The 26,811-nt window shown below is 38.5% G+C and overlaps 1 protein-coding gene across 4 annotated transcripts in view; it reads right to left on the bottom strand.

Annotated features, from left to right (window-relative positions):
* Window positions 1-26,811, bottom strand: part of APP (amyloid beta precursor protein) — a 213,619-nt gene that overhangs the window by 33,165 nt on the left and 153,643 nt on the right. For all 4 annotated transcript variants that reach the window (XM_068689985.1, XM_068689995.1, XM_068689966.1 and 1 more), the window contains 2 exons: window positions 15,359-15,487; window positions 13,180-13,279 (listed from right to left, as the gene is read on the bottom strand). In XM_068689985.1, coding sequence (XP_068546086.1) covers window positions 13,180-13,279; window positions 15,359-15,487 — 229 coding nt within the window. The remainder of the gene's footprint in view (window positions 1-13,179; window positions 13,280-15,358; window positions 15,488-26,811) is intronic.

Below are 26,811 nucleotides of genomic sequence, written 5' to 3'. Positions count from 1 at the left end.
GTTACCATTTTGTTAGTTCTATAAATCTATTTAAGGTCTTAAACCAGTTTAAAAATGAAATGCAGTCAAAACACCTCTTATAAACACAAATTACGACACCATCAAATTACATGCCATAGTTTCACCCCAAGGTCAAAATTCCCTTTTAAATCTACATCTACATGATAGAATACATATTGATTCAGCAAATACAGGTTTGGGAACCAATTCAAATAAACTGGTACAAGAGCAGAGTCTTACTGCCTCGTAATCATCATCTTATCGGTCACCATCGAGTCTGAATTGAACATGTGGTTTTCCCAAAATTATGCTTGCTTTTGAGCATGTGCTTGCAAAAATGACAAATTAAGAAGTGCCAGAAACTTCCTTATTTTTCTTGATGGCAGAAATTATGTGCCTGAGGCATAGTGATTGCTTCATTTGCATGCGCATGCATATTATCTTATACTAGTTTTAAGAAAGTTCATATCATGAAAATGTTTTATGTCACTATTAGGATTACTAAGAACAATTACACAATCATTTATAATAAGGCACGTGATAAGATGTAACATGGTTAGATGCAGCTTTCAGTTGTGTACCTACTTTATGGGCTAATTCAATATGTCACAGTTCATAATCTTCAACACAGGCATGTGCCCAAAGGAGTTGCATAGATATAATGTAGTCAGGTTTTAACTAAATTTGAATGTCTGCATCTTGTCAGCCTTATGAATCAAACCCCTCCCAACTAGTAAATACAGAAACAAGGCCTCCTTAAGGGCTTTGCCTTGGTGAATATTTTAAAACAAAATAAAATATTATTTACCTGAATACCTGCATTTGTATTAGAGCTCCTATATAAACTGACAATACATAGTTCTAGCCAACAGTTATGCAGGTAGCATCGCCAAAAACTTCATGCAAATGAACCGATGTATTTCACATTCAGAAAGCAAATCTATTTCTCCATAAGTCACCTCTACTGAGACACACTCTAAATAAGGGTTTGTGTAAGCAGCTCCAAAATGCAAAGTGAGGATGTGAGCACAAATAGGGATTTGATAGGTAACTTTTTTGTCCAAAGTGCTGTCTGTACCTCCAGCGAATGCAAATTCTACAAAGTTAGAAAGGTATGTAAGTCACTCGTATATCCTGTGGGGTACGTAACTCATTGCATCAAGTAGGATTTTCTCCTCTGAGGTGAAAGGAAAGAATATGCCAGGAAATACAGTGGACATTTCCTCCAGCCTGTGCTCAAGTTAGAGGAAATTTCAAGCACGTGCTTAAATTTAATCACACTGAAGTCTGCACCTAACCAGAAAGAGCTAAGCTCCACTGAATTCCAAGCATATAATTACTCTACAGTGCCTTGCTGAATCGAGTATCATAAGATTATAATGCTACATACTACTAGATGTCATAATTATGACATTATCAAGTTGCAAAACACAATTATGTGGTGTTCAGTGTTGAACTAATGCATTTTAATAGTACAAGTCAAATATAATTTAGGGAGCAACGCTGCCGAGAACTTCATGGAAAGTGACCTGCCTACTTGAAGGTGTGAGTGGCTTTTTTACCTGTATGTTTTGAAGACGATGATAAAATAAAAACGTGCTAGATCAGTCCTGTGAAGTACTATAAATGAACCCAACCTACAATGTTCAGATCCATATTGACAAAGAAATGCAATCACTCCATCAGATTTAAGCTTTTTCTGTTCTGCTGGCTAGGCTAGCCTGTGAAATTACACGACAGGTCTTCTTACCTGGAAACTTTTATAGTGCAATACATCTCTATTAGGGTGAAACTGAGACTGAAAGAGCAAGAACCATGGAAAACAGTATTTCATAGTTCTTACCTTCTGTCCTCTAGAGACACTAAGGCAAAAGTAACTGGCAGCAGTATTTTTCAGACTTCAAAAATTTCTTAAGTGTATGAAAATCTTTCAGTAAGTTAAAAAGGCTTTTCAAGTTCTCAGAAAAAGAAACATTTTAAAATATCATGAAACAGCAGACCTAAGAAATTTTCCCTAGAAACAAGTTAATAAAAGAACCATTCCATAGCCTTTAAAAACACTCCATTGTCTAAGAACTGAACTTTAAAGGAAATACACCTCTGAACTTGAGAATGACTGTAATATTTAGAACTGTAATATTTAGACTGTAATATTTAGAAATATTCTATATCTAGAATATTTAAAAGAATGCCTGTAACATAAAAATAATGCTTCTAAGATGTATATTTAAAAATCACAACTTTATCACTTTCATTTTTTTCTATTTCTTGCTCATTGTGCTCTTTCAGCATATATGGACTTCCATGCTTCCCAAATCACATAAGGAAAGCAACCTAATTAAGTCTCCACCTGTAAACAGGTACATGTAATAATGTTCCAGTTAGATTTGACTTGCAGACTGTATTTGACTTAAATCATTAAAAAAAAAAATAATAAAAAAAAATGTTTAACTTAGATGCAGATTAATTGTCCTGCAGACAGATCACGTTATAACGAATTTTCTGGTAGTAAACAGTGTTCAAAGCATGAGAAAGATTGGAAAATCCAATTCAGCAAAACACTTACAAGCTTGCTTTATTACCTTGTAATGATTAATTTCTAGAAGAACTATTTTTTTCATTAGAGAAGGACCTCAATGCGAATTTAGTCTTGTATGTGGCTGTGTGATTTCAGGAGGTTTGAGCAGAGAGCTTCATGAGGCTCACGAGAATTTTCACACCACTACCTCAAGGCAGTGCCAGAATCATCCATCTTCCATTTTTTCCAGAGCCTGCCATAAACCTCTTGAAATTTTGCCTTCTTTTGTAAGAAGGCCAGTATGGCATTCTTTACCTTCAGTGAAAGAATACTGTGATTACTATAAACCATTCGCTACGTAACAGCTAAATAAATTAACTATTAGCTGAAATTAAATATTGATATATGGCTAGAGGTAGCTACACATTTATAATTTTTTAAAATATTTAATAGCCATTCATCTAACTCATGACTGCATTTCCCCTTTAGTTAAAAGCAGGGAGTATTAAAGTTTGTGGGCTAGAATAACAACAGAAGCTTGCATTATCTCTGAAAAAAAGTACTTAAATAGAAATGAAAGACAATGTTTCTTCTCCCTTTCATGTCTCCAAGCCTTTTTGTCCATTTCTTTTGTCTCCTTCCCTCCTGCTCACATCCTCCTCATTAAACTTGGTTAAATTAATAATCTTGTCTAAGAAATATAATTCACCATTCACAGCCTCAAAAGCTCAGGATTAAAAATGCAGAAAACCCCTACTTCAATATTACAGCACTCCTATCCATAATAAATTTGAATAGAACAGTTTTTTGTAAACTGAGCCCAATGTTTTTAAACACAGAGATCTCTCAGTTCTTGTATGTGAAACGTTTCTCTCTGGGTAAGATTATGGTAACCTAACATCAATTTAGACAAAACAGTACTAAAAAATACCTGGGGAAAAAAATGAATCGACACTATCCCATGATCACGAACATATATTGCATATCGTCATTCTGATCCACATACAGCACTGTGTTAAAATCTCCCGGTTAAATCTGACTCCATAATTGGGTCAAATTCAGAATGAATTGCTTCAAAATAGGCAGATGAGTCAGCATTCAATACTCCACCCAAGTACACGTAACTACCTAAGTTAAAAGGCTTATAAGTGAAACTGCCCTTTTTATATGAAAAACAGTTAAAGAATTTTATCTTATTTTTGTATAAAATAATTTATTTGATTTATTTGTAAAGTATTTAATTTTATCAGCCTTATTTGCTGATAAAGATGATGAGATTATTTGCCACCCTTATAACATAGTAAAACTCAAAAGTAGGGTACAACCTAAAACTCCTTCTAACACCTGCAAGAAGTCAGTTACCCATTATTTTCTGTAAATACTTCTACACTTCAGAGTACAAATCCCACATAATTTTTTGATCTGTACTGAACTCTTCAGGCAGCTTGGAAACCATTAAATAATACATAAAAAATATATAAATCCTGATATTTTCAAGTTTTTAATTTGTTGTACCTGATTCCCTTGGTTATAAGAGAGCATCATAGATTTGACTCACTTGTAGTAATCTAAATTAGAATTCGCCTAAGTTGAACTGTACAGCACCTGCTTCAGACAAACTATATTTTGCCTAATTATTATCTCCAGTTTTAGCCCTTTATAGGCCAAATGTAAGCTAGGTTGTCTGAGTATTCTAAAGAAAACTGTTCATTAAACAGAGCAAATATATACATTAAGCGGGGTACAGACTATTCTGACTGCTTTTTACAGTTTTTCATATCTACGATATAATAGCAGGAAATAGAGAAACGAGAGGACTGAAGCCCCACCTAGCAAGAACTATTGAGGAAAACACATTTTTCAATTAAATTAGGCATATGAGAATTGCACAGCAGGAGAAAGCTGCACTGATGAAAAATGTCTTAATTTGTAATCCCACGTGCATGGGAAATGTTAGGAAATTACTGCCATGTTTCCCTCAATCCAGACATTCTGAAAAGTCACACATCCTCATCAATTCTTTTCTCTCTCTGTCTCAGTAATGAGGACTTGCCTGGTAAGAATACATCATATACTCTTGACCATAGGAAGTACCTATGAATTTTCACTGAGCACAACTAAAGAGAAAGTCATGCTCGAATAGAGCAAAACTGAGCACATCATTGCCATTAGAGGCATATTTAGTCCTGCCCCTCAAGATGCCTGCTTATGGTGATGCATTTTGGACTTCAGTGTTGAAATTCCTCCGGATAACAATTCCCAAGACTTGCTTTGGGAACAGCAACTGACCCCTTAGCAGTAGAAACAGTATCAAGTAAATATAGCTTCTGCAGACAGTGTAACTGGTTCTCGGTGGATACCTGCAATCTGTTAGCATGTAAGAATTAAGGTGATTAATTTGCTTCTTCTACAGCCTAACACTCCCTATTACGATTCTGATCTTAGGCAGAATTAACGCAGAATGACACAACTGTTCTTCCAAACCAATAAATTAGGAAAAGAAAATCCATCATGCAACAGCATGAAGCTCTGGTTGGAGTGATTGTGCTACTGCAATTTTGGGCTGCGTCAGCACTCATGGACACGAACATCAGTAACTTTATTTAAGATGACAGGAAGAGGAATTTGGCTGAGCTGATTTGGTCCCTATTAATTGACAAAGGTTGGGACAGCAGAGCTTTCATCACTCCAAGCTCCAAAACCTTTCTGGATCAATCATGGACCCTTTACATTATGCATTTCAAATCTAACTTTTGCCTTTTATAGTCACACACATCCATGAATTAAACTGCCCACACATTTTAGTCAATAAATCAAGAAATTCTTTCAATAACTAAGCATACTGACATTTCCATGAGTGGGCAGAGTTTCAGCAAACTAGTGCCTCTCCAGCTGAATGGAAGCTATACGTTCACAAAATCAGGTTCTTTTGAGCTAACCTTCTCTCAGATATTTGCAAGCTGGACAACTTTAAGATTTTTTCAGACTTGTTATCCATCTAATGAAAGAATGACATTTTAAATTTGGCACATGATGACCTGACTTATTAATTCCTTGAAGTATAATGGCAGAAGCAATTATAAAAATATTAAATTAAAAAACAACAAACAACAAACAACAAAAAAACAAACAAACAAACACACACAAAAAAAATTTCAAGCTAGGGTAACAGAAAGGATGCAGAACAGACTTCAAGAAAGATCTACCAATACAGGAGAAAGTGCTGTGGCCGTTGGCTCCTGAAGAAAATCAAAACTTCCCCTGCTAAAGGATGAATTATTTAGAATGGGAAGATTTAATTATCCACTGGAACAGTGGGCACCCTGTGGTGCCACTCCCACAACACTTAAAAATTACTTTGGTCATAAGCTGCAAGTCAGTAATTATTATCAGAAGTTCCTCTTTTCCAATTCTAACACCTGTATCACAAGGCCAACTTTCTGAAATCTGCATCTGAAACGGAACAGCATTTTTCAAACAAGGAAAAATATTCTCTTAATAAACTTTTGTGAGACCTTCCAATTCCCATCAATTTTCTGAAAAACAGATGAAAAATAAGATACCATTTATCTTTCCCTGATGACAAAACCACCTCACTCCAAAGCCTTGTGAAGCCATTAATCTCTTTCACTGTATCTGCAGACCTGGAGAAAGCTGGTTCCTTTGCAGCCTATAGTCATTTTCACAATATTTATGAGATTAAAAGAGGGCTTGTGCACACAAGAATCAGGATTCATATCCTTCCTGAAGAACATTAATGCTCATGATCAGATACAATAGACCATTTAGCTACAAAAGATGGGGAGGACATAGTATGCTACTAATGAAAGCATTTGAGAACATCAGTGTCAGTGAAGTGCATTTATATCTATTTTAATCATCTTCTATTCTCTGCCTAATTTTCTATGACAGTTAAATAAGCTGGACAGAAAATAAGAGATGCTTAGAAGAAAATGTTGGATCTGTTTCCTGGATTTTTTTCCTTTTCTCCAAAGCTGCAGCAAAGGACATATTTTACTAGCTGACAGAGCTGAGTTCTCCAGCCTGGAGTAGTAACCGAGGCTCATAACATCTTCCAAGCTGCTGAACTGTGTGCAGAACTTACAAAGTCTCCACACGATACAACTGTTAGTCCTGCTGGCAACTACACCTTTGCCTATTAAAATACAACATAGTAAAGAAAGACATTGGTTGATTCCCCTCATAAACAAAATGCATCACCTTGCTCCAAAAAACAACTCAATGGTATCTTATCATCATATTTAAATCATTAGAAAAAATACTTTGGACAGAGAACAAGGTGGTAAAACTGGCTTAGTAAATACCATGAGCTTATGATGTTCCAGAAAACAAGCTAGCCAAATGCATCACTAAAAACAATGTCCTTGGGTGGAAGAGGTCTTAACTGCTTATCAAGTAGTCTGCCTGGTTTGTATCATGTCAGTATTTAAGCACACAAAAACACCTTAAATGATGTGTAAAGCTTAACACAGAATTCATTTCCTTTGTGTAAGAGCTCCATGCTATCTTTAGTCCATGACCCAGCAATGTATTTTTATGCTAGAGTTCTAACAAATCACCTATTCAATGGAATGACACAGGGCTTCGAGGAAGACTGAAAGTAAGCAATCATTGTACAGAAAATTCAAAATTTTCATTGGAAAGCTACAGCTACCAGATATGCACAAACATGTCTAATCAATTACAGGGAGAGCACAATTTCAGCACAGGCATAGTTAGTGCTGGAAGTCACTCCAGGGTACCTGTGCAAAACCACATTCTTTGAAGGCTGCATTCAACTGCTTGTTCCAGTCACTTTATCCTCTTGGTCAAAGGCAGCAGAGCAGAACCAGAGGAACAGTAAGCCAATATGATACAGCCCAGATGTATTACATGAGTAATCTGAAAACTAGAAGGTAGGATTTACAGTACCCTTAGGTTAAGACCTGCACATAATTGTGCTACTTCCAGAAGATCTGTTTTAATTTTACTGAGAAATTTCTCTGTGGTGTAGGAATGCCCATCCAATCTGAATAGAAGAATTGCTTCCAAGGAAAAACATGCCAGTTTTAAGAAGATGAAGGTGGAAGCATAACACAATTTGGCAAAGATGACATTTCCTTGCATCCAAAATCAGAGACACTCCTTCTTAAGAACTAGCCAAGTGCCTAGGGCAATTTAGAAACTACAATTCCAGATGACAAATGTGACCTCCAGAATGGCAGAAAGTATAAAACTTAACAGGAATTGTCCAACATTCCTCAATTACAGATTTTTATAACTACTGCAGCTGCATATTGGATTTGTGGATGTTTATTTTTTCCTGAGTAAAAAGTTCAACTCCATTCGACTCATTTGAGAAGACAAGAATACTAACTGGAAAGTATGGATAATTAAAACCAGAAAGGAATTGCTTCAGAAAAACAATTCTACCTCTCTAGATTCAAAAAATTGAATTTGATTTTTTTTTTAATTGAATTGACAAAATTGAGTCATAACGTAATTACTGTTTTACCTTGATATGTGAACTACATGTATACCACTCCAATACCATAGATAACCTTACAACATTGTTTTAAAAGCTATTGGCAGATTTAACACATGTAAACTTCTCTTTATTATTCTGTTACCTCAACATGGCAACCCTACTTCAAATAAAGGTGCAGAAATCCTAAGCATCACTTCAATGATTTTGAATGTCACTTTTGAAGACGAATTTTCTCGCCCTTCAGTTAAATCTTAAGGCAGGAATTGTACAGAAGAATTACAGGAAAATGAGACACCAAGAATTCCCAATGCAGACTGAAAGACATTAGTGATTACATATTAAAATCACATCATTTTAAGGGGGGGGGAGGAGGTGAGGGCAACAATCACAAAAGAAATGGCACTAATCAGAACAGATATAGAATTTGCTTTTGTGAACTCCCAAGGGCGTGTTTTGATTCTGCAATATAAAACCCCAAATCACAGTGGCTATAATTTTGGACTGTCAACGCATGGCAAATAGCTAATGCCCTCAAAACTTCTAAAGAAGTTTACCACAGAATGAATGGAGAACAGCATCCTAATTCAACTCATGGCAAGAAATGCAGTGAGACTGTGGATTGACTGTAGGTCAAAACAGGAAATCAAGAATTAGTTTGAGAAGTGCTGTAAGACCAGATGTATTGAAAACTATGCCCACCACAGGTAGTCCAGACAACATGCAAAGATGAAGACTGACAGATATAGGGACCTAATGGTTAAAGAGAAAGGGTTAAAAGAAAGCTAATCTTCAAACATCTTTAGTCTGTAGCCCATCCTATATTTACAGCTGTCAAGCTTTTTCTAAAAATACTTAAAAAAATCTTCACAGAAAGTTGTGAACAAAATGTCAAGAGGCAATATTCTCTTGGTCAAATTTTGTTACGCTGAGGTGGAGCATACAAATAACTTCGAACGGCACAAGAGCCACAGCACTCTATGCATTTGAATTCAGTCAATGACCTGGAGAAGTCTGTTTGTGTTTGTTCGCTCCTCCTGCTATATAACCTGAGCACACTGCAGAAGAACAGGATAAGTGCAGTGGAACAAAATAATGAAATAACAATAGCTCGATTTTATTTGTCAAGGGACAAATGAAATCATATTCTCTTACTTATTACTTGCTTACAACTGAATCGTTCAGGGTTAGTTATGATACTGTTGAGTAGGCGGTGCTGAATATTTCATCAGTGGTTGGCTAGAAAACATGGACTCGAGGACATCAGTTTGGAAACGAAGCAGCAAAGACAGAATTAAATATTCAGCTTATTGCCTACCCATTTGACTAATACACAAAGCTCTGATGTAGCTTCTCGTTCTGAAGCTGTTCCTGCTGTGCCACTCCCAGCAATAAATTGCCTTTTACATACATGGATAAGCAGCCTAATCAAATAAGGATTTAAAGCAGGATGTGCTAAAAGGAACTGCTGATTTCTCCTAAAGTCTGCCATTGTTCTTTCTGAGGTTTTATGCATATTAAGAGTACAGGAGATTTATCAGAGGGAAAAGGTGAGTACAAATACCAACATAGTCAAATAATCTGCTCACCTGTGGTGTGCAAATATCTCTTCTCAGATTTTTTAGGTGACTGTCTTATTGATGGGGCATACTCTTGTCTGTGAGGAACACCACTTAACACCCAGGACTACATCATTTGCAGAGGGTGACCTGGTTTGTAGCATATTTGCATTACTGTCCTTTGAGAAATCATTTGCAGCCAGAATGCCAAATGGTCTACACAAGCCACCTGTCTATGTTTTCCAGCCTCCATGATAAAAGCCATGGTCAGACAGACCCCTTCAGGCAACTATTACACAGATCCTTTACCCCCCTCACCCAACATGTAAGCAAGAGAGGCAGCAGCATTCTTCCTTACATGGCTTGAGTTTTCTGAGACAAAATATGCCAGTCATCTCAATGTGGCATTTGCACATCACACATTTGTCAAATGCTTAGCGGGAAAAAAAAAAAAAAAATTGCTTCATGTAAGAGCTGCTTTCTACTCTTCAGAGTACTGTGGGTCTTCCTACAAATATCTATACACTCAAGTCATTTTCTGTTTAAGCCAACAGACTCCAACAGGTGACAATTTGCAAATGAGGGCTACGAATGTCTTAAGTTTTACGTTAACTTCCTGCCATGGTCTCTGCTGGAGTTCTAAAAACAATTCCAAAAGTTTTTAAAAGGGGCTGCTTTTAGTTTAGAAGCTGGATTTGGTATTTCAGATTCCTCACCTTAAAACTATAACCATAAATCTACTTTTTCATGTCAGGAACTTCAAAAACACTCCATATCTAAAAGGAATTCCAAATGTCCAACCGCTGGACTGCAATTCACCCAGTCATGAAGCATTAATTAACAAAACCCTGCAGCTTGCTGAAGCAGAAAATATTCTCCATGCTGTTGGCATACCCCAGGAACAACTCTACTTTCTGCTTCATACAATTCAACTTCATTGCCCAGGATAAAAATCTCGAAAACAACAGACACATTAGAAGTGGGCACCTCATCTTCACACACATTTCCAATGAAAGAACATCACCCACTTCCCAGGGATGAACCTTCAATAGCTGACTGTCAGGCAGATATGAGGAAAATTTTAATTTAATATTTAGTTTAGTTTCTATTAGTGTATATATATATATAAAACATACACTTATACATGCATGTAAGGACCTGAGATTCAAACTTGCCAACAGCTGGTCACGGAGAAACTGTGAAAAACGAGGCATAATATTTCTAGCAATGAGAAAATCTAGTCAAAAGCAGCGCCTTACTTAATATTGGAGGAATTAAACACAACCCATAAATTTACAGGAAACTATATCTTGTTGTCCGTAGAACCACTTGTTCCACTTGTTTAATCTAGCGAAAAACTACCTTTGTCAGAGCTGTGTCTTCTAAAGCAATGATAATTCATTCCTCAAGGTGAAAACTGTTCATGAAGAACTCTGTAGTAAAGTGTAGAACTAGAAATGAGAAGCATAATGAACAAAGAAACTCAACTAGAAAATAAGTCATTTTAGCTAGAAGATAAGCTCTCACAGCAGCCTGAGAAAACTACTTTCAACTACTTTATATGCGATTTATCAGTCAGACATTGCGTGTCTGAGTTAGTTTTACCTAAGTATTTTCCAACTTTTTTGTTGACTTGGACTTTCTAAGTTAATAATTCCAAAGAAGGTATTTAATGAAATATTTGTCTTTTTAATGATAGCTGTGGTATCTCTTTGGAATGTTACATAGTGAAATTTTTAGTATTTTAGTTCTTCGCAGATTCTACAGCTGTCATAGATCTCCTTTTCCATGGATTTAGGAAGAATACTGAGGCTAAGAAACTCAGTAATTTCAGAACGGATTAGAAACATGCTCAAAGCCGAAACAGTGCTCAAAGCTAGAAGGACACAGTCTTCCTTATCAGAAGGGAATGACCCCTCTGAATTTTCATTGGAAGTAAGATGTAAAATCAAGCACACAGTCACCATTACCAACAAGGAGAATGTTGATACTGGAAGAGTATCAACAGAAAAGAAACAGCTTTCTTCTCATTACTGAATAATTTTATCTAATATAGCCCAGATCTGACAGTGTCTTCTTTAATTTTTGCTGCCTGGTATCTCCCAATGTAAGAATATATTTTTCATTGCTTCGAATTTTGCAGTGCTTTGAAGAAATTTTACTATACCCAAACCCACAAAAAAATCAAGGTAGGGAAAAAGTATTTAAGAGACTGATAGACTCTTTCTTTGAGATATCTTAGCTTCTCTCATCTTAGTAGGACATAATATCCTACTAATTTTAGCCTGCTTCTTTCTCCTAAAAATTAGTATTACATTTGAGATTAGGAGTCAGATTTTTGTAAACCACTTAGCAGTTAATAGACTTCTGTTCCCATGTCACTTCAAAGCCTCTGAAATTCCCATTCACTTTCAGTATTTTGGAGAGAAAAGAAAATTTAGAAGCATGTCCTCAACAACAACCATTAACTTTACCGATAATAGAAGAAATTGAAACTTCAAGCAAAACAAAACAAAACAAAACAAAACAAAACAAAACAAAACAAGGGAACAACAGTGATGGGTAACAAAAAAAAAAAAGGACAATTGAGTCATAGCCTAGCAGTATCAGAATCTCCTTTCCTACAGAAATGATACTTTCAAATGACCAATAAGGATTTTATTTGAACAGATCTCTGATCGAAGACAGAGACTGTTGCTTGTGCCTTACAATTGTGAAGCACAGAAGCACATAGTGAAGGAGAATTATTAATTCTACTACTTCTTTGTGCCCTCCTAGCACCCCTCCCCAGCTCTGTTTTCTGATCTTATCCCCAGCTTCCTAAAGCTACCTCACAAGTACAGGCACATCTGCTTCTTAATCTGTGCTTTGGGCACTGGGGAATTCATTGCTACTGTCCAGCCCCTCACATGTCCTACACACATCCTCATCCCTACTACAATGGTACAGCCTTGTTTTATAAGGAAGTCAATAATTTACCAAATGAAACAATGACTGGTAAGATACTGCCAAGTTGCATTTATTAACCCCTAGTCATTACCTACATTTTTCTTGGATTCTTGTTCCAGAAACTAGTTTTTCATATGGGGGATTTCCCAAATGACTGCATCAGATAATGTAAATGCCTACCACATCAAATTAAATATCCAAACCCAAGAAGGATTTGCTAGAGCTACTTATTGTAAACAGCTGTATCTATATAGCATGGAGGCTCCAAATGTAAGTTAACATATTTCAGGGAAAATATTAACAACAAAGGTCACATGATCATGTCACTGCATAGATTATACAGGAATTAATGAAGTCCACATATAGTGATAATGAAACTGCATTTTAAAGAAATAGGAAATCTCCTCTGAAAGCAAATTATGAGCAAGATATTCCATTTTGTCGCTCTGATAGTCCAGTCTCTGCTAGCCCACTCTCTTAATTTAACTTTAATTTGCCTTCCAAATGTGCATTATAATTTGATTTATAATTTAAGAACACTGGCAAGTTTGTTCTATTAGTCAGCTGGGACAGTATATCAATAGAGATAAGATGCAGTATTTTAGCTTTTGGTGGTGATTTCTCACCACAGAAATATTTCCCTTTTTTTGTATTAACAAATCACATACCGACTTCATCCTGGATTTCCTCAGCCACAGCAGGCACATTGTAGAGGAAGGAGAGAGACTGGTTCATGCGTTCATATATCACACGTAGATGTGTCATAACCTAAAGAAATAAAAATATTTTAAGGAGGGGAATACTATTATTAGTAGTCATTATCAAAAATTTTATAGGTTATATAGGTTATAACAGGAGGACAGTTTTCACTTGTACTAGGTATAATACTCAGTATGTTCTATGTAGTGAAATTGTCAAATCAATTGCAAAATTCACCTCTTTTACATAGTGTGCTAGATGCTTCTCCATAGAAACTATCTGAAATGCCATGAGAGTAAAATAATTTAAAGCACAGATTTACATTTGCAGTGGGGTAGAGTGTGTATACAAAAAGCTAATGTGGCAGAAATCCACAGCCTCATTTACCCATCAATAATGTGTAAATTTGCCCATACCCATAAGCTTCTGCATGACATGCAAGCCAAGTGAGGCGCAATGATTGCCGGATCATAATGTTGTTGTTTTTTTTTTTTTCTTTATCCTAGTATTGCAAAAAGAAACAGCTACTCCCTGAAGAAAGCTTCAATTTTCTTGTTAAAAGCATTTGAAACATTTTCATCTGAAAACAAAAATATTTCCAACCAGAAGCATTACAGTGCTGTCTCATGTGATTACAACTCTACTGCCTCAGGTTCCCACACACTGCTATGTGTTGAGTCATGACAACCCATGATATACTTCCTCAGGCTACTTTCCACAAGTGTCACCTCTCTTCAGTAGGAAGGGACACTGAGGTGCATCTTGGAAGACTTAAACTACCGACAAGGGCAGTTAGGCCTAAAGAGGAAAATGGGTTGCAGACAGCAATTTCAATGAAACAATGGTACGATTCCTTCAAACTGAAATAAAGCATTCATGCCTTTCAACAAAATATCTTGTTTTTCATTTTCTACTGAAATAAAACTCCCCAAGAGTTCCTCCAGCCTACATTCTCCCAACCTTCTAACCAATTCAAGAAGCAAAGATATTATAGAATATGCACTCCTATGGCAATACACTAAGCAATACACTGTACTTCTTGTATCTAAATGTCAGTTTCCATTCTTCACCTGTGCTGCCAAACAATATGTTGTCTGCAAAATTCCACTGTTTTCTGTTATTAAATAATCCAACGTTCTAGAAACTAAAAAATCATGTTAGATGCAAAAGGAAATGCTTTAACATTTACAGTGTGGGAAAGCTGTCTAAGATTACTGCAGAAGATGGTTATAGTGTGCATTTCTAATGCCAGCAATTTCAAGCCAGCACGATCTCAATGTACAAGTCTGGCTGAAATAGATGTTTCAGAAATGTAATATGCAAATCATGTCATTCAAAGAGGTATATGGTTTTGATTTGGCTTTTAGCGATGCCAATCAGTTCAAAAACTGTGGCTGGAACAGAGTTTCCTGTTGCATCCTGCAGAGGGAACAGAGGCAGATTCTGCAGATTACAGCACACACTTAACAGCTTATCCGTTGTGCCTACAATTTTAATTGCTGTTTTGAAAGCCAGCTACATCTTCAGTCTTTTTTGCTTTCTCACCCTCCATGATTTACAAAGGCAACATAAAAGCTGTTCCAAAACACAAACGTTGAGGACTGCAGTAACATTCAGCAGTTAAAATGTCATGAACTTCTGTGCACATTTTAAAAAACATGTTAAACTCAAGTGCATTGCAGTAATCATATTTATAGACACTACAAGTACCTCTGCAATGACTACAGAAAGGTTGGTTGCAGTCAGATGGCTCTACCACTTCTGGTTCTGCTGCTTCAGCTGGATGAAGCATAACCATACGCAGTAGCTAGATCTATTACAGACATTTTCCCAGAGGTATTATCTACCAAAGCAGTAATAAAGGCTCTGGGTATAACTGCTTTGGAGATCTCCTTGGGAAGTGCCCATGACTGACTCACTGTCTGGGTAGACAGAAAACCTGCTTTTCAGTTCTTCTCGAAAGACAAATTATACTCACACGGTTCCTACATCACTTTGCTTTAATCTTCTGGTGGAAAGCAAATTATTTTTTATTGCATCTAGAACTGTCTGTGGAAAGTAGTAATTTTTTTTTTTTTTTAATAAGCTGACAGAAACTTCACAATGGTTATGAACAACATGACATTGCTAACCCTCAGTGGGGATTACCTGAGATCTGATTTGGGCAGCTTTCTTTGGGTCTACCATGCGGACGTGTTCAAAATGTTTGAGAGTATGCTGTCTGTCTTTCTGCTCAGCACGCACGTACTTCTTCAGCATGTTGAATACATGACGAGGCTATGGGGAAGAAACAGGAAAAAAATCAGTTCAGTTTAGGAAAACACATATTTCAGTTCCTTACCTTGGAGGTGTACCCCAGAACACTTGGCCAGCTCGCACCTGCAAGAGCCATCTTCTGAAAGCATGTCTGACTTCCCCAGGGAACACCCCATCATTCAACCCATTTGGCACAATGCTCTGCTGAACAGCAGCTGTAGGTGGTGCACACAGTGATGGGCTGGGCACTCAGATTTCCTCCCTGACCATAAACAAAGTCTGGCTGTTGGGTTTCTTTGTCTGCTGTGCTACTGTCCCAACAGACAGCAACTGACGCCTCAACATGCTAGTTAACAGACACCCATGATCAGTTTCCTTTGGGCTCTGCTTCCACTGTCCCTACCAGACTCTGCTTCTCCTCTCCCCCCACTCTAGAAAGCGCCATCACCCAGGCTTCAATCTTTGCAACTGAAAACCACTACGAGGCAAATCCCTTCTAGAAAACGCTGTGGAAAATGAACTCTGACAGAAGCATTTCAAAGATTCCTCACATAAGCTCTACTATGCTGAATATTCAACTGGGAACAGCATCCATCAACTACAGTTAAACCTGAGACAACAAAAAAGACTAGAACTCGTTTTGTCAACAGACAACTGAATGCACACGTCCAGATTCAAACCAGCAGGTAAATAACCTGCCCAACACCTGCACAGAAGACGATCTGAAAGCACTACTCTATCCAAGCCAAGGAATAATCAACAGACTTGACTACAAAACTTACTAAATAAATTCAAGACTGTTCTGTCCTGTCACGACTGCTATACCAGCAGAAGAAAGAGGAAAGGAACAGCTGAGGTATGGAAGGCAGACATCCAGAATATGCCACTGACTGGAAAGGTTTAAGAGAAAGAAAAAACGGCCACTTAGTTGGTTCTGAAAGTACCCAACCTGGGTGCCAAATTTTCTTAAAATCTTAGCCTATGTATATATCGCAGGTGGTTTTAATTAGTAAAAACCATTAAATATATGACTTAAGATATACAATTGAATTGGAACAGAGGAGAGAACCATAGCTGAAGAGAACATGAAAAATATACACAGACTGATGGCACAGCAGTGATGGCTATGAAAGGTGTATTTCTACGTATTCTCTTACTCTGTACAATAATACTGTGCCAAAAGAGGGACGTGTTTTCTAGTGTTCAGCTAAGTCATCAGTGTTTATGATGACTCTGGAAATCCAAACCCCCTTGCCAACTCTGCTTGCAATGTTGTGCTTGTGCATCTTTCCTGAAGCTGCTGAACAGTGAAAGGAATGAAGCCGATACAGATGAGAAGGAAGGGTACAGTGATCTTACTGTGAGGGAAATTAAAGAAAGAGCAGAAGAGGTGAGTAGCCATGCTGGGCACTGGCAGGGATACCGGGGAGCAGGCAGGGAAGTGACAAAGTAAGTGTCAGAAGCTCCGTGCACAGTCTTCTGAAGAAGGAAGAACCGTGGGCGAAGTTGGAGCTTTAAGACTTAGATTCACAGACAAATATAGATCCTGTACTAATTTAACATTTACACAAGAGATGAATACTAAGCTACAGAGCTTTAAGATTTAAGAATCTCTTCAGCTTAAGATAGGCAATAGATTTTAAAATGTCCGAAGAAAGTAAAACAAAGGTTATTTGAAGAAGATTTTTTGTGTAGAAATAGAGAGATGTGAAGCCGTTCCCTACCAACGGATTAAACTTAGCGGCTCCATGACTGAGAACTCATTCATGAAGAAATAACCCCAAGCCACCAAAAGCCAAGCGCCCTGCGATAAGGTTGCAAGAAACTGTGGACAAATTCGGGGAAGTAAGCAGTCCTTACAACATTATGGCAACAGCAAAACAAATGGAAATACAAACTGTAAAGGTTTATAGGAAGGAACAAAGGTTGCAAGACCAGTGAGGTTTACAACAACAGCATTTTGAAGATAAAAAAACATTGTTCCCTTTCCTGACATTTCAGCTTTCTTTTCCCCAAGACACATCAAGATAGCAGGTTATGGCAGATTAGAGAGAAAAGGATTAAGTTCTATTTCTTCAAGAGATACTCCAATTGAAGTGTCATGTCTAATGCCAGCAGGGTATATTTTTCATTTTCCCTCAGTGTGTCTGAATTCACTGCACTTCGCCAGTGAAACTTTCACATCAAGAGTCACAAGTAGACTTATTACTAGGACAACAATTTGAAAATTCCTGTCAAATACCACGAGCAGTAGTAGTCACTTGGGTAAATTGGCAGCCCACTTTCAGTGAATTTTCTAACACTGAGAAGTGCCTCAGACTTATCCCTATGATGGAGACATGGACATGGATGCCTTTAGCATGCCTGGCCGAGAAATTTTCCTGTGATGGCAGCAGAAAACTGTGATTTAAATATAGGAAAATATAGAAAGAATATTAAATTTATTAAACGCAAGGTGTTTCCTTACAGGTTTTTTTGGTGTTTTTAAAACGAGCCAGATGCACATTTTAACCCTGAGGGTCAATCTCGTGATCTCACTTTGCCTAAAGGCTAGTGATGTTACTCTAACAAAATGTGATTTAAAGCTAACAAATCGCTGGAAAGCATTTAGTTACCTCACACAGACATACACGGCTATCACAATCAGGTAGGCACTGCACCATGCAGAAGTTCCTAGGATGGCTGTGGGTACCTATAAAAACAATAGGATTCCCTGAACATCAAGAGCTCAGGTACATACATACTCAGGCTGCCCTGAAGTGGTACCCAAACTCGCTTAGGAACCCTGCCTGGCATGTATACTTGGCATTTCCAACAACTTCTGTATTGCAACCGTTAGGAAACATGCCCTGCCTTGACCATGAAGGTCATACAGTGGGTAATTTATCAGACAAACAAAGGTGGTGACATCCCTGGGACATTTGTCATAAATTAAAATAGCTTCCTTGCCCTAAAACAGCTGCCAAATGTCCCATATGCATTTGATCAAGTCAGACTTCCAACCTTCCCCATACCTTTACCTTTGAAATGCAACTGTGCCTCACGATTTCAGGGCCTTTGCTGAAGGCTAACCAACCCGTCAGGGCTGGTGCCTGGCTATCACAGCCCTCCACAGGGCTTTGCATACGTGAGTGTTGTCTCCATAAATGCAGACCGAGTTTTATTGCTGACCATAAATTTAACTGACAAAAGTGACTTTTCTCCTCCACACCTAGAATTGTAGGCCTACTGCTTACAAACTTTCAACAAATTTGTGGATCAGCAAAAACATCTCTCACCCCAAAGTCCCATCCCCATACTGTATTGCACACACACTGTCTTTTAAAAGTCATTATGAAGCGAACTGGTTCTGCTTAAAAATCCCACCCTATCACGCACTTTTTGCACAGAGACTTGCACTAGGATTTGTCCCCAAATCTATTGCTCCCGGATTTTCTGCCAATCCTCTTGCACCAAATAGTGGTATGAACTCTTCTGACAGTAGAGCAGAGGGGCCCCAACAAACAATCTAGCACAGAGGTGGGGAAAGGATCCACAGGCTAAGGAGATGCCATCAGACCCTGTGGCTGAAGCTGTTATGTCCATGGCCATCTATTACTTCAACCCTAGGCAGGAGCCCCAAGATTACATTATCAATGAAAGTGTTGCTAATATCAGCTAATTTAAGTTTTTGAGGCATGAGCTCTGACACTGCCTATGACAAAAGAACAAATGCCTATGGATGCCAGAGCCAGCTTTGCACTTCTCGCTCTACAGAAGTAATGTACCAAGCGCCAAACTTCATTAAAACATTCTGCTTTTAGCATCTGTAATTCTTCTGCATGTGTTATCACGGAAAACTCAACATATCCATGTCTGTAGTTATCTTATAAAATATATCTCACAGAATAACTAAACCTGAATCAGCCACCAGGGGCTGCCTAAGTGCCTCATGAAATAATTTCATTATTTTCAGTTGTATCTGTTTTGTTGGCTTGTTTTTGTCAGCTTTCCTCTAAAAGAGACCAGGATACTCCCAACGTGACTTCCACTATCCTCATATTTTTAGTCACCCTGGCCAACACTGCTGGCATCTGCAACTGAGCCAGGAACCAGAACGACCAGTGACTTCCCAAGCAACAGGATCCAGCACTACATCCAGAATGCTATCATTTAGCAAGGAATGCTGTTCAGTCAGGAGTAATATTGGTTACTGAGTACTGGAAAACTCTGGTCTGGCTGGCAAGAAGCTTAAATCCACAGCATCTTGGCACACACTCATTATTTAAGCAAATGTAGAAAAATTATACAAAAACATCTAATAAGCAGACACAGGGCGATGCAGAGTGAAGTTGTCTGAAGTCTCCTGTTACATGCAGCTTCTGAGTATTTCAAGCACATTTGGACACATCATTTACTCCTATGAAACTTACTCTAAAGATCCCCTTCTCAAACACCTGCTTTTTATCTAACACTAAGCACAGACAGATTATAGTCCTTCTACAAGACATCATGGCAGGCTAACAGATGTACTTTAGTTGTTAGTCTCAAATCCTGTTTATTCTGGAGAATATTATTGAAGTATTACTTTATAGAGAGTTTCTGTATGTTGGGACTTGCATGTATTCAACCCATTCACTCCACAGCAGGCAGATTCATAGACTACTTACATGGAATATGCAGGTCATCTAGGTTGACAAAGCACCATTAAAAAGATAACTTCCCTGTAGCGAATATGCCTATTCTCTTATTAAGACGACAATTTATTCTGTGGATAGATAGATGCAATCCTGACAACTTATTAAAAGGTTTCCAGCTGTATGAGACAAGTCTAAACAAAGCAGAAACCACTGATGACAACCTGGCTACCTGGTGGTGAGATCCAACCCCACTAACTCTTCAGTCCAGCGTGGCTAAAGGTGCCTTTATTTCAGGTAGCATCAGCTTAGAGGTGAGATCACTGAAATCCTTTTTCTAACAAGGAAACATTACTGTTGCAGTTATCTCCAAACACACACCAGTGGGATCTGCTGGCCTACGATTGTTCTGTCCTTAAATGTGCAAGGTGTTCCCAGCATCAATCACTGGAGAACACAGGCTCTTTTTCCACTTCAGCTTTTTAGGCATTACAAAAGGCATGAACTATATTTCATTAAATGCTCAAAAGCACTTTGAGCTCTTCTGGAGGAAATGAATTTATACTTGCAAACTGTTTGAAGACAACGCTCATACCATAACATGGCTTAGGATGATAGTATTGGTTTATCAAACAGAACAGGAGAGCCCTGCGAAAAGCAGCCCACCTGAAGATGTTCACACAAAATTTTAAATAGAGAATATTTAGTGATTATATTCTCTACAGATCTTTGCCATCTTAGCAAGGATTTACCTTGATTTTGTTCTAGCTAGCAGAAAATGTTTCTTATAATTTGTACATAACAAAACTAAAATAACTCACAACCTTTACAATTCTTTATATACTCTCTCTCAGTTCTAAGTTTCAGCTTCATTAGTAATGAATTCCCTTGAAATGGGGACAAGGTAGGTTCACTCGCATCTGCAAGTTTAGAGAATGAAAACTTGATACCTTTCATGTAGGTCATTTACAAGAAAATGTAATTCACTGATCTCTTCCTAATCCCCCAAAAGGATGAGATCTAAAATGCCCCAAATAGTTTCTAGCAGGTAAAATATATGCATATTTTGTGTACACGTATACGATATCCACACAGATCCTAGCCTGACACTTCAGATTTTAAGGAAGTGGTGAAACAGTGCAATTTCACTGAGCTTGGAAAATGGAAACATCAACTTTAGTTTTTGGATTGTTACAAACATAACTTACAATCTCCCCATAGAAATCCAAAATACTTACTACACAGAAACAACATGAAAATCATATTAAAGCACTTCTGTGTATTTAAAATACAACCTCCCATCTCTGTGCCATGCAACTTCCGTGGGAAATTCTGAGCTGGCTTGTAATTTTGATCAAAATTCCCTCTAGATCAGAAAGGCAAGTTTCACAATGCTGCAATTTCATCTTGCCTTTAGAGAAAGGTCCATTGCCAGTCCTTTCTGAATACGGCTCTTAAAAGGTGCAACAATTGCTTCTTTTCATTCACTTATTAGGAATACCTCATATACCATACTAGGTATTTTATCTGCTGTGTTATTAACTTATGGATCACGTTTGATGCAGTTCATTTTATGAACATTCAAGAAAGGCTGACTGGGATGATGCAAGACTTTTCACCCATGTGGAAGTCCCATCCAGCTACCTTTCGTGTTGAGTTAAAGATGTCTTCTCATAATTTCTGCTAGTTTGTAAGGAAATGTGTTGCTACACACATCGCTATAACGGTACTCAGAACTTCCCTTTGCCTTCTCTCCCAAGGACTTTTCCTGAGGCAGAATAAAATGAAAAGTATTTGATTTGATCTCGTTAGTCGCTTTTCAGGATTTGAACTTACTTGACTTTGACAAATTAAAATAAATTTGGTCTCTGTTCACTCTTTTAAAACTGTGTATTTTAGCTATGATGACTCTGTCAAAGTTTTGCAGAACTTAATACCCGTCTGGAATTGCCTCTTCTGTCTTCAGTGAGCTCATATAAAAAACCCTACTGGCAAGACTAGGTGTATGACTATACCACATGCTCCAGCCCACAGACTAGGGAAAAAACAAGAGAGTCTGGTTTTATTCACTGAAAAGCCTCAGAAGCTACTGGAAAACTGACTTAGGTGACCATGTTTCTCAGTCTGACCTGGTTTAAAAGCAAAGATGAAATCCATGCTGTCTATTTCACAAATCCCACAAAACTGAGCATATGTGAGAAATTCCACATCTGTAACTTTACAGATTTAGGGGAGCAGGATACAGGGTGGAGTATTAGAGCTGAACTGATCTCTCCTAAGGCACAGAAGGATTTTTATCACAAGATCGGCAGCGACGCTTTGGCTTGCCTCCAACTGCATATTTCCACAGCAACCTCGCTGGACTCAGAAAAGGCTTCCAGCTTCCAGAATGCAGAGGCACCTAGGAAGGGCCCCTCTGCAGATCCCCCTTCCACGTCCAAATAGCTGAACTCAACTAGTTTCAGCCCACACTACGCTCTCCCTGCATGAACAGACACTGCTCTCAAGGCACAAATGGTACCCTGAAGGATTGTAAGGGCGACAAGAAAAAAAAAATACAGCAAATAAATTCAGATGGATTAATGTACATGCTAGGGTTGATCTTAATTACCCTGTTCTGTTCAACAGTAATTTACATCTTGGTAAAATAGTTCTGAAGTAGAAGAAACTGGCTTTAATTATTATATGCTCAGTTTACTTGATGCACAATGTAAGGAGGTTAATTAATTACCTTTCAAAGATTTCCTGTATGTTTGCTTGCTCTGAAACCCTTTATTTCACCACTGTGAACTGCATTTCTTTTCTCCATCTCTCCTCCACATCTCCCCCCTGACTTCCCACAGAGAATAGGCCTCTGTTACCACCGAAGATTTAACAGGGAGACATAAATCCAAGTAAATTTGACATGCATGTGAAAAAGGAAATATAAGCAAATTACAGAACCAAGTTGCTTGCAGAGACTGATTCGTTTGAATTCCTCTATTTAACTTGCAAAATGAAGGGGAAAATCTCCAACTGTTTTAAAAACTAGAAGCATATTAGTTCCAACTGCCGCTAATCCGCCTTTTCTATAGTAAAACCATCAAGCAGAATGAAACAATACGGTATTTTGATACTGGATACCGAACAGCTGCACCCCATTTTCAAAGGCAACAAAGTAGAGCAGCACAGCTAAGCTGCCTCAGGAATCAGGAATGAGGATCAAATTTAAGTTTCTGGGCAGCCTGCGTGGCAGTGCTTTTGAGAACACAACAGTACAAATACTTGGTTTTCCTCATAATTATGTTCTAATAGACCTTGAAGCTATGTAATTTCATTCCTGCATGCTCCCTGGCTACCTTGCTGCTCAGACTGGTATCCTGATGAACTCCTGTGACACTGGCATTGGGCAATGATCTGTATAACGCCTGAAAAAAATCCTGCAGTTAAGTTTTTTGGCCCAGTACTGAAGCTGTTCATAAAGGATTCCCAGACACTTGTAGTTTTAGGCAGAATGGCACTGAAAACACATACGCCGACAGCTGTACAGGTAGAGGACAGCATGAAGCACACGTAGTCGAGCATGCTCCCTGGCACAACAGAAACAGCTTGCTTGCTTACTTGACAGGAAAATCCCCAAAGCTGCTCTGCGGAGCAGTCCTGTGCAGAAGGACTTGGGGGTGTTGGTGGATGACAAGCTTGAAATGAGTCAGCAACATGTGCTTATGGCCCAGAAAGCCAACCATATCCTGGGCTGCAACAAGAACTGCATGGCCAGTGGGGTGAGGGAGGCGATTCTCCCTCTCTGCTCTGCTCTCGTGAGACTCCACCTGGAGCCCTGCCTTCAGCTCTGGGGACCCAGCACAAGAAGAACATGGACGTATTAGAACATGGGCCAGAGGAGGGCCATGAAGATGATACAAGGGCTGGAGCACCTCACCTATGAAGAAAGACAGAGGGAGCTGGGGTTGTTCAGCCTGGAGAAGAGAAGGCTCTGGGGAGACCTTACAGCAGCCTGACTGTGCCTAAAGGGGGCCTGCAGGAAAGCTGGGGAGGGACTTGTCAGGGAGTGCAGTGATAGGACAAGGGGTAATGGCTTTAAACTAAACAAGGGGAGATTTAGATTACACAAGAAATTACAGAAGAAATTCTTTACTCAGAGGGAGATGAGGCCTTGGCACAGGCTTCCCAGAGAAGCCATGGTGCCCCATCCCTGGAGATGTTCAAGGCCAGGCTGGATGGGGCTTTGGGCAACCTGGTCTGGTGGGAGGTGTCCCTGCCCACGGCAGGGGGTTGGGACTGGATGATCTTTAAGGTTCCTTCCAACCCAAACCATTCTGTGACTCTGTGATTCAGAATCTACTTCTGTAGTAAATGCATTCATAGCAAAGCACTTAATTTGAAACATGCAGTGGAAGGGTGTTCTTAAAAGCATTTTTGTGTAACTTCAGAAAATTTTCCCTTTTTTAAAATTACTTAACAAGTCATAGGTAAAGTTATGACTTACTCTCCCAAAGACCACAAAATTGCATCAAATGTCCTTTTAGCTTACTAGGGAACCATTTCTCTGCCAGAGAAAAATATAGCTGGGGTATCAGAGTTGAATTTTCCATTGATTCCATTTTCTGTTTGGCTAGGCAGCCAGAGTTTGGATTTAGCATATATTGAAATTTCTGGCACCTTAACTTATCCTGCAAAGTGGTTACCAGACTGGACTCATTCATTAGGCCATTCAGCTATAATTAATCACTGCTCAGGTTTCACCCTCTGCTTCACAACAAAACCAGATAAATCCTCCTGCTGAATTAAAGATCAGTTTTTTCTTGTGTTTTGGCACACACCTGACTGGCAGTTCAGAAGCATGTCTGAACTGTCAGTAACTACAGAGCATGCAACAAAATAGAGCTGGCAAGGACAGTACCTTTAACAAAACTAGTAAAGGGACTCTTAAAAGTCTAAGAGCTTTTGTTATCCTTCAATAGTTTCAACTTAATTGCAATTAGCCCCTTCATAGGTAGCACTGATATGACGTTACCTTCTTGTTTGCAGCCTGCACATTTCAGGGTGATCAGTTTTTGAAGCGACAAGAATATGGGATGTATCCCAGTCTTTAGTAGTGTCTTCAAAACTTACTTCTGATGGAGTTACCTATTAAATGATGTTCATTGACACCATCTTTCAGGCCCAACACTCTCCTATTTAAAGAGTTAATATATTATTAATTTAAATGTCCTGGGAGCTGACTACATGCAACCCAAACATAAAATGCAGATTTTTCTGGTCCCAAAGACGGTGTCAACATTTTTGCCCCTTGAAGTTCTGCAACTACAGTTCACTTTATTTTTATTTTTTTTTTGCAGGAGATGTCATCTGCATTTCACAAACATGAAAAGTCAAGTTCTCTTACACTAGGAGTGAAGTTGCACATTTTGACTGCTCAAGAGACCATTCTGCTCTTATGTGTGCTCCTCATCCTTACTTTCCACAACCCCAGATAGCTGTAGAACCAAGCTGACAGCCCGATCAACGCACTACTTTAAATCAAATAATTTTTCTGGGATACTTTTTAGACAACGTTACATTTGTACAAGGCTCAACTTTACTGCAAGAGCTGATTGGCAAGGGAAATGTGAAATTGTATCCGTGGTGAACTACTCAAAGCCACACAGCAAAAGAGCAAACGCAACCTGCAGCCCTTCTGTGCACTCACCACATCTCACTTTCAGTTCTGAGCCGCAGACTCCAATTTCCTAAAGGAAGCTGCATACCAGTCCATAACTTGCACATGTATCTGCCAGTGAGACACTGGAGTTCAAGCCTTCACTACCTCCACAGTCAGAGGTTATAATACACAGCATCTCGCAATTGGATCAAACAACATCATCTACCACATTAATACAGACTTGTCTTATTTTCAACAAATTGCTATGTTGCAAAATAAAGATTAACTCTTCATACAGCTACTCAGAAGTTTCCATGTGACAGGCGGACAACACAAGATTATTCCTTTACTTGGCATGCAGTAAAAACAAGAGTTCTGCTGCATGAGGTGTAGAAGAAGTTTGTTGATAAAGAATTATGATGACGATCATTTTCTCATGCTCACTGAACAAGCCGGTTTCTCTACAGAAGGAAATTCGCTTAAAATATGCAATTTTACTATTGTAATCAGATTAATATAATTCCCTGTGAGGCCAAATTCAGGATTCAATTGGTACATCTTACACTGCTGACCCAAAAGTCTTTCAGTGACATAATGTTTTTTCCATCTACGAAGTGTCCAAGAAATTAGAGGTATAAAAAACATCTGACTGCTTTCCCCACAATGTTCACATAGATTCTCTTTTTCTGGAGGTAATAAACTAGCTGGTTTTGGACTAAATATAAGCAGCACAGAAATGCAATCATTAAAAATTCCACCCAAATCCTCATTCTGAATTTAGTGTTTACACCACAAATAGCCATCACATCTAACATGGACAACTCTGAATTGCCAGTGTGGTGTCTTCACACCATCCAACAATCCTCACAGGATCCTTCACTGAACAGTTCAACACACAAACCAGAACACAGGCATCCTCATCCTTAAGCTCCCTCTCAACATAATGAAATATCCTATTGTGTGCCACTTGGAGGGACTGTATCATCATCCTTTAGCAGGATCTGTGAATGGCTACAATTTCAGGCAACCAAATCACTTCAGTGTTCTTTGCCTAAGTATCTGGATGGATGGATGGATGGATGGATGGA

This window comes from Anas acuta, chromosome 1, assembly GCF_963932015.1.
Source record: "Anas acuta chromosome 1, bAnaAcu1.1, whole genome shotgun sequence".
In the NCBI taxonomy this organism is placed as follows: domain Eukaryota; kingdom Metazoa; phylum Chordata; class Aves; order Anseriformes; family Anatidae; genus Anas; species Anas acuta.
The sequence above is the reverse complement of the archived record's forward strand: the minus strand, read 5'-3'. Positions and strand labels throughout refer to the sequence as shown.